This window comes from Elgaria multicarinata, chromosome 7 (assembly GCF_023053635.1).
Source record: "Elgaria multicarinata webbii isolate HBS135686 ecotype San Diego chromosome 7, rElgMul1.1.pri, whole genome shotgun sequence".
Taxonomy (NCBI): Eukaryota; Metazoa; Chordata; class Lepidosauria; order Squamata; family Anguidae; genus Elgaria; species Elgaria multicarinata.
In genome coordinates, this window is record NC_086177.1 from 87,063,303 (window position 1) to 87,078,058 (window position 14,756).

Sequence of the window (14,756 nt, forward strand, 5' to 3'; positions counted from 1 at the left end):
ATCTGTTAAAACTAAGCCATATTTTTCTTCTTGTTCCAAGCAACTGATTTGGTACTAAGGAAGGTGATAAATTTTTCTGACTGTACAGTTTGCCTAGACAAGAGGAATGCTAGCGGCAAAATTGAATTTTATCAAGATCCCCTGCTTTACAAGTGTTCATTCAGAACTCGTCTACATTTCACTTATGATAATCTTAATTCTAAGATGCCATCCATTATTAAAGTAAGTACCTTTACAGATCTATTTTTAAATTTCAGGTGTGAATCATTTTTCAATGCACATTCCTAAAAACAGATGATTGAGGTCTTATCTTTGAGGAACACTTATTTTTGAACCCTCAGATGTGAAAATTGTGTGGTTTAAGCCAATAACCAAGACATTGAGTTCCAGGAATTTAACTACTAGCTACTTCATCAATGCTACATATTTTTGTGATATGGCTCCTACGTTCATTGTGACCAGTTCATCTGCCCAGTTTGACACTTCTTTATTGTGCGAGATTTTGGATACATGACTCCTTTCTGTTACTGGATAATGTAAACTATTAGGAAAAAATATTACATTGGAGGCAAAAATATTACTGTCTAGTTCAGGGTTCTTAATATCCCATTCCTGAGGTAATGTGTTCCAACTTCACTTCAAGACCAAAATTTATATCTTGAGAACAGGGTCATAAAGTCCAGTCCCACAGTCCATAACAGCATATGCTATGGATTCATTTTATTTTATTTTAAATCTTTCTAATGTTCTTTAGGCAGATTATAAAAACTAAAAAAATACAATAAAAAACAAGAAGCAGCACAGGTATAAAATGCATTAAACAGCCATAAAATCGGAAAGAAAAAAAAACCCTCTAAAATGCTTGGAGAAAAGAAAGGTCTTCACCTGGCGCGGGAAATATAACAATATAGTACCAAGTGAACCTCCTGGGCGAAGGCATTTCTTAATCAGGGTGCCAAAATGAGAAAACTGTGAAGGCACCCAGAGGAGGGCCTCTGAAGATGACTTAAGGGACCGAACAAGTACGTAAGAGAGGAGATGTTCCCTTGGATGTTTAGCCTATTTCTGAAATATGTCTGAGGAAGCTCGGTAACTTTATTATCTATTATGACCATGTTTGCAGATGTGTGCTTGTGTATTGTAGTTTATTTGTCCCTGTGTACAGCTAATTTTACTGATATTCTTGATGCCAAATTCTGCATAAGCAATAGTTTTGCACATACATTTATCCAGTAGCATGTGGTTCTAGTCTCTTCATACAGACCACCAATTCATTATTAAGTACTTAAAGCTGTTCAGTTTCAGCTGATTTAACAGTAACAAACTTCAAACTTTTGCTCAACCTCTACCAAAGAGCTGAAAATGGATATCCCAAACTGCTGGATCAGGTTTTGTACACAGCCCTTTCTAATCTAGGCAGTTACTGATTTGACATTTTGCGTAGAATTCATAAATTAATCTGAGTGTTATGCTCTTTAGGTCTTCTTAGCTTGAACTAAATGTTTTAGTATCTGTATACTAAAGTGAATAGCAAACACTTCAGGCTGGATAACTCAATATGTCAAATATATCCTAGAATTGTGTTGCTTTTCTCAACTTGTCCATAAACTTTACTACATTTATTGTAGAGTAAAGTATATTTGCCTTTGGGTACACTGGAGTTGATGGAAAGTTATTTAAGTATCTTTGTGTTTAGTGGTTTCTGAAACATAAATAAGTCCTTCTATAGAACCATAATTAATAGAATAGAATATTAATTTCTTACCCACCTCTCCTTCTGGATCGAGGCGGGGAACAACATTACAAAATCACAATAATTAAGATAAGTTGTGCCATATTTAAGGCATTTCTCCTTGGTATTATGTATGTATTGTATGTAAGAAAAATATTAATTTTGCCCTTCCTCCCCTTTTAAGCTTACAAATTGCCAAGTTGTTGTTTTTCATTGAGGAATGAAGATCAGCCATGGGCTTGATCATCAAGTTTTATGCCAAGTTTTAGCAGAGAGGAAATTTTTATGGCAGAACCACAAACTTCTGACAGCATATAATGGAAACATTGACACATTCTTCTCTAGTGGTGATGTAGTTGTAATAATGAATTCTTTGCTTTCTTTTTCTTATTTACTTATAGAGATAGTTTTAATGAATTCTAGATGATCGTGAAATGTATGGGAGAGAACATGGATTAGTGTTAGTATAAATAAAATTTGTATTTATATATAGCTTGCCTGCTCATCTCTGTTGATGGGCAAAGAGAAAATGGAAAAAAGCTAACCAGCACACAACTGCTAAAATATTAAATAATATCAAATATTAAATAATATTGTATCACTCTGTTATTGTAAACTATTTGAGTTTGGTATCGTTAACAATTTTAGTTATGCTTGATTATTGTTAAATAAATGTTTGCTCACTTATGATTAATTTATATAAAATTTATATAAATGTTTGTTTACCACCCTAGTTGCTTTGTTATTATTTAACATTTTAGCAGTTGTGTGCTGATTGTCATTTCCCCATTTTGTCAAATCCAACTGCTGCCTTTTGCATTGTTGTATTGATGGCCAAAGAAACCCATCAGGGTACCTTTGAATGTCATTTGAAAAAACTAAGTAATGTTTAACATTTCTCATAATTATAATTTTAATTTGCCTTTAATGCTTGTGTCAACTTTTCCTTTAAAAACATCTGAATTTAGTCTCTTGCTGCTGCCCCTAGGCTCAATAGAGCTTTCCTCTAAGTGTGCATAGCGCAAGACCACATTCACACAAAATGGTATAAACAAGAATTGCTGAAAATTCTGGCTTATTGTTGATGAGCAAATTTTTTGGTACATGCTGCTCCATTGTTCTGACTTGGCTCCTCCTGAAAGCATGAGCAGTTAAAGTAAACATTCCTAGCTTGTCTCTTCTCTAAGCCAAAGTTTGAAGCCAGGCTTTATAGTTGACTTCAGGATCCTGGCTTGTTAGAGGAGAGCCAGAGTCTGCATCCAAACATAACTCTTAAGCTTTCAATTGCTAATAACTTAACTGCTCCCATGTAGCTTCTCCTACAAGTAGGAGCAGTCGGGGAGCATGTAGCAGCACACTTGCTCATTACTGATGAACTACAATTCTCAGCGATTTTGGCTTACCGTTTTGTGTACATGTATATGGCATAAGACTAGTCTTGTGCACACTTAACCTGAGAGTAAGTCCTATTGAATTCAATCAGATGTACTTCTAAGAAAATATACTAGGTTTGCATTTTAATGTTATTTAATTAATGCTGTGTAGGTCGTAATGGTGGAGCAGTAAGCTCATGGTTAAATTGTTAATAAAAATATCACTTCATGTTATCAATAATTCTGTTGGTTGGTCTAGAAATAGGGAATACAAGGATGAAAAATGTTTTTCCTTCCAGTGCAATTCTAAGCTTGTTTGTTCAGAAATACCTCTCACAAAGTTCAGTGAAGTGTGATGTGGACAAGTATGCATAGGATTACAGTCTTAAACACTATTTTCATTTAATTCTCACCTATTTTGTAAACCAAATGTCTAACTCATATCTATCATCTTTAAGAATTCTTACCATTGTTTACAGGTCCCAATGAGTAATTAAATCATAGTTTTTCCTGTTGATTTTGAACTTATATAAATCACATTTTCTTGTTGATCAAATAACAGCAGTGTACAATGTGTAGCTTATTTTCTCTTTTTTAAAACATTTCCCCTAAGTTCTTAAATAGTTTCCTATGTATTATCTTAAAAATTCTCCTGAAATTTAAGAATGATGGCTTAACAGAGCTATGGATCAAATTGCTAGTCATTACAACACAAGAACAAATTCTAGTTTGTAATCTGTCTAATCTTAGACATGTACACATGTCAAACTAAAATGATAGGTATAGTACATAGACAAATCAAGTATTCATTCAAATAGTTTGTTCATTTCAGTACCCAAGTTATAGAAAACTGCTGAAATATCTAAGAATTTTTTTTAAAGTATCTGAACCTTTATTTTGCCTTTGGAATCTTTTGGAATTAGGTGTACAAGATTTAATAGGTTTTATCAAGTACACTGATGGTGCTATATAAATAAATAAATAATAATAATAATAATAATATGTCGATCATTAACATTAAAGCCAGCTATATTTGGAAGGAATCCAGTACATTAAAAGAAGAAGATACATTTCTTTGTGTTTCACATTTTCATAGAGCAAATCTCAGTTTTTCTGTGGTTTAAAATTGAATTATCTTTGAACACTTTTATTTGTAGTCCTTTGTAAAATATTGACTTGGTTCACATGTAATGCCAGCAAATCGTGGTTAATTAACTCACAATTCACCATAGCATATGCTGTGTACATTCCATGGCCATTTTGAATATTCAGCCCTCAGTCAGCGTGATCAGGGGTTGAATATTCAAAAAGACCATGGAACATGCCTAGCACATACCACAGCAAATCATGGGCCTAATTAACTCACAATCTGCCACCATTATGTGTGAAAAATCCCATTGTCATGAAATCTGCGATTTTTTAAAACCCCCCACAAATGCACATATATTTGTTAAAAACAACACTTTGAATATTTGATAGACTTCATAAGTCTGATAATGTCTGTCCAATAGAATAACTATTGTTTTTCAGAGTTGTGTAAGCTTCATCTTAAAATTAAGCTATATAAATTATTGTATTCAGTGGGCATGGCTGAGCTAATCGAGGTTTAGGCAATGTTCTAAATATGTAGGTAACATTTCCTATTAGAATTAATGGGACCAACACGCTTCACTTTGTCTGGATCATGCCCATTTTTATGAAGGCTTGGTTCCATATAGGCTTTGTTACAGAGGTGTCTTGCTCAATGGAAAGGCACTTGTGCAAGGCAATTCTGATGAATTCTTCCAATTTCCTTGTACTGTTCAGTCCCTCATGCCATGCCATTGCAGTCGGCCCTTTGACCTTCAGGTTTACTTTTTGGGTGAGGTATAGAGGAACCTATAGAGGATTCTTTAGATCTAACCCGATGTTTTTGTTTGTGCTCTTCTCTGTGCTTGTAGATTCATACTTTAGTTGAAAGCCTGAAGCTTTCCATTACTGATCAACAGCTTCCTATGTTTATTCGTATAATGCAACTTGGGATTTCACTCTACTATGGAGAAATAGGCAACTTTAAAGATGGAGAAAATGAAGACTTAGTTTGTCACACCAAGGATGTTTTGGGGAACATCTCAGGTAATGCAAATTACTCCTTCATAACCTCCTAAAAGCATTCAAGAAATATAAACAGTGGAAACCTAGTTGTTATATTTGTTCATGGGAAGTTTTGTGGGTTGGTTTCAGATTATTTAAAGACATAATTACAACTTTATGTGTATTTTTAATGTATTATTAAGGTTTATAAAAAGTAATGATTTAGCTTGGAGAAGCTATATGTAAGACTGCTAAGGAAGAACAAATTTCCATATAAGCAAGTTCATTTTGATCTTTTATGAGCAGCTGGTGGAACAATTCTTCCATGTTAAATTGGCATCTTTAAATCTGTCTATTATTTTGAGGGCAAGAGCGAAGTTTTCAAACTAATCACTAACTGTATTGTATTACGGGCATGGACAATTCTTTTCTTGGGTTGGTTGGAAGCATTCGATGACAGAATTTGTGAGTTTCTTTGCTAAAGCTATATCAGCACCAATTGTTTCCCAAAATTTCATCTCGGCATAATTTTTTAAAAAATATTTCCTGTTCTTACATTAAATATAGACTAAGAGTTCCTCTACTAGTTCACTTAAAATCAAAATCAATTTCTTTCAGTGTGATTAACTGTAACTCCATATTATCATAGAATAGTAGAGTTGGAAGGGTCCTATGAGGCCATCAAGTCCAACCCTCTGCTCAATGCAGGATCCACCTTAAAGAGTTCATCACTTATTGCATTTCTGCTCTTGTTCTTGATCATAGATTAATCTTAATATTTGTAAAAGTGCATTGTTAACATGTAATTATACATTTATTGTCTACTCCAGCTTTTTTCCACTTAGTGTAGACTAGTGCTGTAAATTGGCCCCAGTTAGCTCAATAAGTTGCCATTCGGTTAGTTAGTTTGCTCTTATGGCTCCAACCCTGTGTGGCCCACAGTACTTACAAAGAGGGGCCATAGCTTAGTTTTAAGGGCACATGCTTTGATTTCCCAGATATCTCCAGTTAAAGGATCTCAGCAAGACTGGGAGAGTTCTGTGCTTTGGAATGTGGCTGTCAGTTAGAGAACCCAATACTGGGCTAGATGGTTTAAGTCTGTGTAAGATACACTCATACGTTCTGTTTCATTGTAAAGTAAACTAGGCCAAATGGATAGGCGGGCTGGCTTTGGAATTAATATAGTTCTTATCTACAGCAGCCCTTTGTGATAGGGTATTTTGGAAACAAGTGTATGATTATAAAGGCAGAAGAATATATTGGAGGTGGGGAATTATCAGATTTACTTTGGTTTGGGCCACATAGGGTGCTACAAGACTCCAAAATACTTCTCGCAATGAAGACATCTTTTAAATGTTAAAGGCCTTCCACATCTTGCAGAAAGGATGGCCTAAGGCATCAGTTGGTCTGACCTGCTGCAGATTAATACACCATGTCAATATTGACGTAGGAATAAAAAACAATCCCTACTATTCCTATCATGTTCAACTATGAGGACACCAGTTAATTTGGGCGAACTTCTACCTAGGAATTGGAGCTGTTGTAACATTTTTCTGTATTTGAATTTTGAAGCTGGGAGATTTTAAGCAGTTCAAACATTAGCATAGACAATTCAAGACTACCATTTTCTTCTTAAAATTTCTTTACATAAAATAATCTACTATATTGAGATTATATCCATTGTCTCCTCTCTCAGAACTCACCTTTAATCCAAACTTGGAACATGGAGTCCACTTCTGTTTTTTATCTAATGTGTCTAGCTTTTCCCATTTTTCTCCAGTAAGAGTGAAAAAAGATGTAACAGACTTTTGTTCTCCTTTGTGTTTCGGACTCCCTTCTTTTGTTTTTCTGATCTAGCCCTAATTTTTTTTGGTCTTTTTCCTCTGAAACCTGAACAAATAGTGTTATCTGTGGGTTCCATCCAGTGGTCGAAGTCTAATGGTTTAGATCAGCCTTCCCTTCTAGATGTGTTGAGCCACGTCCCATCATCCTCATTGGCCATGATGGCTAGGTGGTATGGGAGTTGTAGTCCAACACATCTGGAAAGCACCACGTGGGGGGAGGCTGCTTTAGATCATAATGAATTACTTTAAATTCTTAACTAAAAAATTATTGTAGTAAAATACTTCATTTAGGAGTCTGATACTTGGATCAATTTAGGGATCCATGTCATTGTTTACTGTTATTCTAATCAACAGACTGTATTTGTTGAGGCTTTTCCTTCACACATTTCCTGTTCACATTTCACTTACTTGCTTTCACTTAATTAGAGTATTGTATTGTATACAATAATGCAGCTTTGTGAACCGCCCAAAGAGCTTCGGCTATTGGGCAGTATAAAAATGCAATAAATAAATAAATAACACTTTATAGTTCTAATATTGTCTAATATTTAAGGCGCACAGTGGAATGGTACAAAACAGGGTGAATGTTTGGGGGATGGAGCAGTCTCTGCCTTTATAAAACTATAGTTCTCATTCTTGTATGACATTCCTGGCATGTATGATTTGTGTACATGCTGGTTGATACGCAAAAGGACCTCTATCAAAGCTGTCTCACACCCCATTCCTCCTAAAGTGCTCAGTCCAAACAGTGACCTTTTCCTAAATGGTAGAGGAGAGAAACCATCGTGCTCTGGCAAGGATACTGATATATTAGAATGATACTACTGACTGCCCCAGTCACAAAATGCATATCAAATCCCTAAAGTGTCTATGTGGGAATTTATCTTTCTCTTTTTCAAACCTTCTATGAGTTTAAAAAACAACAACATAACACTGAAACAGCCACTGCCAATTAGAATTTTCCAGACTCTTCTCTACTGTATCTTCTACAAACTCTGGATCATAAAAACACACTTGGATTTCTGAAGGCACTGATTTGATAATATATATGCATAGGCAAAAAGCTGTCAAAAATGGAAGCAAATATTTTTCTGCCACTCACAGTTGTCAACACCTTAAAGGGAAAAAGTGGGAACAAAACGGCATTTCTGCTGTCAAAGGAGGCTTATTTAGACATTGTATACTTGAAATTGTTCAAGAACAGTTAATCCTTGTGTTAAGATTGTGCCGGTAATGCTGCCAAAGCCAGGGTCCAGCTTGTGTTAACAGCCATGTAAAAATTGACCGCAAAGATTTAGAAATGTTTGTGTTGATGTTTGATAGCAAAGTAATTCTTAGATATTAAGCATTTTAAAGTAGGAATTTAGTTATTGTTCTGATACATCCTTGATTTTTACCTGTCGTTTGTTTATTTTTTTTGTTAATATTTCCTCAATTTTCAGAGCTGATTATCAGCTAAATTAGGCAGGGACAATTTGTTTGTTTTAAACTGGTATAACACTGTGTTTTTATCCAGTGTCTCTTTGTTCTGAAGAGGGTTTAATATGAGTAGTTCAAAGTTCATTATGTGAATTCTGACAGGAATATATTTCATGACTTTGAAGAGTATGGTTTCCACTCCCAAATGAATTCTTCAAGTAGGCTGTCTAATATGCTGCTGACTTAATTCTGTAGTCTTTCATTATGCTAGCAACTGTGTTTGGTAGTAGTTTGTTTTTCATTGTCTGAATCTTGCTGTAAAAGAATCAGCTGTCAGAACTAATCTTTTATTCAGCAGCCCTAGATGTAGAAACTGATATTTACAACTACATCTTTGATACTTTTTGATACAATAAAGCTGTGGCCATGATCCAGAGGGCTATCGATTCACACCTCCAATCCATCTCCACATTTTCCTTTTCAGAAGGTGCTGCCTTTGTCAGATCCCCCCTTTTTTTGGTGCTAGGAAGAGTGAAGGAGGGGCAGGACGAAAAGTGATGATGTTTGGATAAAATGGATGATTTTAAAATAGAAAGTCAGTTTTTGCAATTTAATTGGATTTTAATTTTGTTTAATTTTAGTTATTAAATGACCTGAAATATAACATGGTTTATAATGGTATATAATGTAATATAAATTAACATATTAAAGTCTTCAGTGATAATCTTCTAACTGAATCAATCACCATCTATTACTGAATCCATTCCAAGCCAGCTTTTCTGTGTAATTTGTGGCAAAATAAGTCACTTTTGAGGTAGAGCATTATAAATATAATATAATAGCTTTTGCACAAATTATGGATATTTACATAACTTTCTTTGGGTTGTATCCAGTGTGTTAGTGTTAAAGACTAACTTAAGTCCCATTCAATTCAGTGGATTTACTCTAAGTAAGACTAACACGGGATACAACCTCATCTAATAAAGAAACATTGTTCAGCCCAATGACTGCCAGTTCTTGCTTCTGAAAAGTTCTGGGCAATTAATCTTCTAAGTAAGTGATCCCTTTTAATGCCATTATTTCTGTAAGGAGAAAGCCAAGTAGCCTTAATTTCCACAGTTGCTTCTCTAACCTGATACACCACTATACAGAATGTTTCCCCCCCTGTTTATTTCTGAGGACTGTTTTTATTCCCCCCCCCGCAAATAATTGGAAAAATTGGACATCTTTGGATTATGAAATATTTTCTTTTAGAATTAAATACAAAGTATTTTTATATAGTTACTCAGCTTTACTCCCCAGAGAAGACTAGTAAGTATAGTTGAACTACCAAAAATACATAGATTTTTGTTTATAAAAAAAAAACTTTTAAAAAATGAAACAATATAAGCCTCTTTCATGTACATGCTTGTGCCACACATTTTTAAAGCATCAACTGAAATAATGTATTTAGTTTATGTAGGCAGAATTTTTCCATAGAAAGATGTCCTTATAAAGAGAGTTCAACTGCTGTTTATACATCATGGTCTGTGCCACAAGCAGTATAAATATATGAGAAATTAGAGGGGAAAAATGAACAGCTGCCCTTAATTTCTTATGGTTCATACATTTGATTTATTTATTTAATATTTGTAATATTGCTATACCACATTTTTTCAGACCAAACAAGGTTGTTAATAAAAGGTAAAAAAAAACATAAAAACTATAATCAGATAAAAATATAGTAAAACAATGAAAACAACATTAAAAAACATAGCTATTTAAAAAGACGAGTTAAAAAGATGTGTCTTGATCTCCTTCCTGAATGCAGAGAGAGTGAAGACTAGTTGCAACTCCAAAAGTAGTTGCGTTCCAAAGTTTGGGAGAAAACCTTTTCCCACATGCTTGACAAGCGGACCTCAAAAGGGCCTCTCCTGCTGATCTTAATAACTGAGCAGGTTCATATAGAAATTGGCAGTCCTCAGATGGCCATGTCCTACTGTTTAGAATTTTAAAAATTAACATGAACACCTTGAATTGAGCATGGATCTTTCAGTTTTGGAGTGATGTTATCACAATCCCTTAGTTATAGGACATATTTTGAAGTAGATATTGACAGACAATCAGGTCAGCCTAACAGATAACAAAATGTACTAACTTTACTAACAGATAACAAAATGTACTAACTTTAAGGTTCTTCGAAACCATCAGATACTTATGACATCTTCTGCGGGGCCTTTTAACAGCAGATCTACAGGAGTAATAACAGATCAGGAACATTTCCCCCCTAAAGCACCAAAGAGTTTTGTGGCAATACAAGTCTCTTAATATATTTGTTTAATTATTAAGATCCCACAAGACTCTTTGGGTTATTTTTTGTTTTTGTTTTTGCTGTAACAGACATACATAGTTGCCCATCTGGATCTTTTCGTAATGCATTTTGCCATAGAGCAGTGGGTTACAGAAAATCTTGCCTAGATATGTGAGATCCAGTGTAAAGCAGCGGGTTTGGATTGAAATCATAAAATGGCCTCAGGAAAATCACCACTTTTAGCTCCTCTTGCAGTAAAATAAGAAAGCTACTGGGCATAGATGAAGGGGTTATTGTATGCCGCCTTAGGTTCCTTGAAAGAAAAAAGGCAGGATATAAATGTAATGAATAAATAAAATTAATAAATAAGTAAGGGGGTATGAGGTAATTTAAAGTTCATTGCACTTTAATTGTGCTTTGGAAAAGACAAACATTTGGCATGTTCAGGCTAAAAGACAGTTCTGTATGCCATAACACAAATGTATACGTTTGTGAAAGTGAATTGGCATTTGTTTCCAGGTTTGTGACTAATGTTGCATTGTAAGCTAAATAATCCCTCCTTTTTGTTTTAAAGGTTCAGAAGATGAAATAGGCAAAGATATGCAATATATTTCTCCAGAATCTTATATCCAGCAAGATGATGATCAACAGCAGGGGTGGGTGTCATGGGCCTGGTCTTTTGTACCGGCTATTGTGGGTACTGATGACGAAGAGGGAAATTCTGTTGGAACTGAAGATGGAACAACAATAAATCAGCAGAAATTGCCAATAGTTAAGGATCCCATTGTTTCCATAGGATTTTATTGTACAAAGGCTACTGTCACTTTCAAGGCAAGTATATTATTTTTAATGTAAGGATATTTTTAGCTGCTTTTGCTGAGTCCTGAGATAATGATGATAGACACCAGCATACAATTATATCTTTCATCTCCGGATCTTTCTCCTGATGTTCACGATCGTATCTTGGCATGTCTTTCAGATATCTCAGCTTGGTTGCTTCATCGTCGTTTGAAACTTAATATGGCAAAGACTGAATTGCTTGTTTTTCCTCCTAAACCTTCTCCTCATCTCTCATTCTCTCTTACTGTCAATGATGTTACGCTTACTCCAGTCAAGGAAGCTCGTAGTCTTGGCTTTATATTTGATTCCTCGCTCTCCTTTATTCCTCATATTGAGACAGTAGCTAAATCCTGTTGCCATGTTTCTCCCCTGCCCAAGGGTCTCTACTTCCCTTGCTCGGCTTCGTCCATTTTCTTCTGCTGCCCCTTATGCCTGGAACGCTCTTCCAGAACATTTGAGAACTACAAGTTCAACCACAGCTTTTAAAGCTCAGCTAAAAACTTTTCTTTTTCCTAAAGCTTTTAAAACTTGATTTTGTTCTGACTTTATACTGTTAGTTTTACCCTACCCAGTGCCTGTTTACCCTACCCTGTGCCTGTTTGCATTCTCTTCCCCTCTTTATTGTTTTATTATGATTTTATTAGAATGTAAGCCTATGCGGCAGGGTCTTGCTATTTACTGTTTTACTCTGTACAGCACCATGTACATTGATGGTGCTATAAATAAATAAATAATAATAATAATAATAATAATGTGTTCTCCTAATAGTGGGAGAAAATGGATGCAGGTTCACATTTACTTAAATGCTTTTAACAGTGCAATCCTATCCATGTTTACTCACAAGTAAGCTCCAAGGTTCAATGGCAGTAACTCCCATGTAAGTGTGTATTGATTACAGCCTTAGTACCTGATTTTTATTTTAAAGTAGACAAAATTAAGACAATAGAGAAACAATGTGGTACAGTGTTTAGACTGGGGTGGCCCAGTCACGTAGTTTACTGGGTGATCTTGAGCCAGTCCTCTCCCAGCCTAATCTACCTCACAGGTTGTTAGGACAAATTCAGTTCCACTTTGAGCTCCTTGGAAGAAAGTTGGGGCACAAATGTACTAAATAAAATTTAAAATTAGTAAAGATTAGGACTCTTATATCATGTTTGATATATGGGTTGGAGTTCCGTTCATGGGATGCTTCTACTGGCAGAAGGAGATGAGGAGGAGATTTTCCTGAGTTCCTGCTTCCCCCTGCAGTTGCCTGTACCCTTCCCCCAACCTGCTCCAATAGGTTGGGGGACTCTCTGAAACAGTTGAAGAAATTATGGGCAAACTTTGCTACCCCTCTTTCCTTCTTTGAATTGGAGTCCCTTCTGTGAAGAGAAGGAGCCCTTTGGTTTGCAGATAGGCATACCTGGATACAACTATATGTTTTTATTGTCTTAGTTGACAACATACAGCCATTCTTTGGGTCATTCAATTACAAATTAGATTAATTAACTTTTAATAAATAGTTAAAACAAAATTGCTAGAACTCTATAATATAGTTGGACAAGAAATGTTAGTAGCTTTTTAGGTAATGCAGTTCCAGCTACATATTCCTTAGCGGTATAGAAGCAGAGAAATATAAGAACATGTATATCAATGTGTAGCCCTTCCTAATAGAATCATTATATACTACTATAGATAATTATTATGGCTGCAATAATTGATTTAAGAGTTTTTAATCAACTAACAAGGTGTCCCAATTAATTGGAAAGCATTTTAAAAAAATGTTATTATTATTCCAAGTCTTATAAAAATAGAAGTGGTAAATAGTATCTTAAAAGAAAAACCCTCTCTTCCCTTATTCAAAAGGGAATGCTTCTATTCAATTAATTGCTGCTGTTACAAATGCATGAATCATCTAAAAAATAAGAAATTATGCTGTTTATTCATGTAACTGATAGATTGACTAAACCCATATTATTACTTGGTTAAGATTTCTCTGATTAAGTCCAGCCCTAATAATTACTGGGCCTGTTCAGATGACCCTTCAGGTGCTGAGGTTAGCGAAACTCTGGTTCACTAGGGTTAGCACTAACCACAAGCCGTGCTGTCACACACAACACTTTAAGCCACAGTTAGAGCTGCTAACCCTTCTGCAGACGGTCCAAATGTGGTTAGCGAGTGAGCAGGGTTTAGCAAAACGCATTGCACAAGACACCTTAAACCCTGCTGCTTAACCAAAAGCCTTAACCAGCAGGGTTTAAGGTGTCTTCTGAACAGGCCCACTGTATAGGAAGGTTATAGAGCAGGTGTGACCCTCCCATATGTTTTAGCCTACAATTCCCATCAGCCTTAGTCTGATACAAGTTGTAGGCTAAAACTTCTGAAGGGCCACAACTTTCCACTCCTGATGTAGAGCTTTCACACAATGCTTTGCCTTGGAAAGGGGTAGCTCTTTATAAGGAAGTGGAATGTAATATCAGGCATAAAACTTGATGGATGTGCTGTAAGCCCCCAATGAACAAGATACTACTGTGTGGTTGAAGTAGAAAGGGAGGATGTTTCTTTTCTCCCACTGTCCCAGAGCACTCATTCTCTTTCTTAGTCACCCATGGCTTTTCCTCATATCTTTGTTGCTTTATAGTTATCTGATCCTGCCACTCACCTTTTGCAGTAAACGTGTAGGATGAGCTGCACAAATTCTGTGGGAAAACACACTGCAGAATTTTAAAATGCTCTTTTAATGAGAATTTAACATGGAGTCCTATGACCCCTACTATATTATCCCCAATATATCTCATAATAATCTGCTAGTATAAACAGTGTCATCTGTTGAAATAACCAGAACTCTTTAAGCTTGATTTTATGTTTAGCAGTTCTTATGCATTTGGCATCATACCTTGAAATAATTTTACCACATCCTAACCTCTTGAATTTTATATTTTTACACTATAACTTGGGATATATAAGAAAATTATGGTGGCACTTAGAAGGAAAACATTAGAATTCATTGTTCTGCTTGAATGCTAAGAATGTACGGAATTAATTTGTGGTTCATATTTTGGTCAAAAATAAGGTCAAGTTTCTGCATTAGCATTCTGAATAGCTGATACTGTTCCAGCTAAAAAAAATCATGCCAAATTAAATGTAGCATTTTCCTAATAATGTCGAAAATTGTTCTTGCAACGTTTGAGTTCTTTTAATCA

General features: G+C 35.2%; 1 protein-coding gene across 1 annotated transcript in view; it reads left to right on the top strand.

Moving 5' to 3' along the window:
* The window catches only part of VPS13B (vacuolar protein sorting 13 homolog B), a 434,090-nt gene that overhangs the window by 41,100 nt on the left and 378,234 nt on the right, over nucleotides 1–14,756 (top strand). Inside the window, exons 6-8 of the mRNA XM_063130990.1 lie at nucleotides 41–222; nucleotides 5,046–5,220; nucleotides 11,306–11,562. Of these exons, the coding sequence (XP_062987060.1) occupies nucleotides 41–222; nucleotides 5,046–5,220; nucleotides 11,306–11,562 (614 nt within the window). The remainder of the gene's footprint in view (nucleotides 1–40; nucleotides 223–5,045; nucleotides 5,221–11,305; nucleotides 11,563–14,756) is intronic.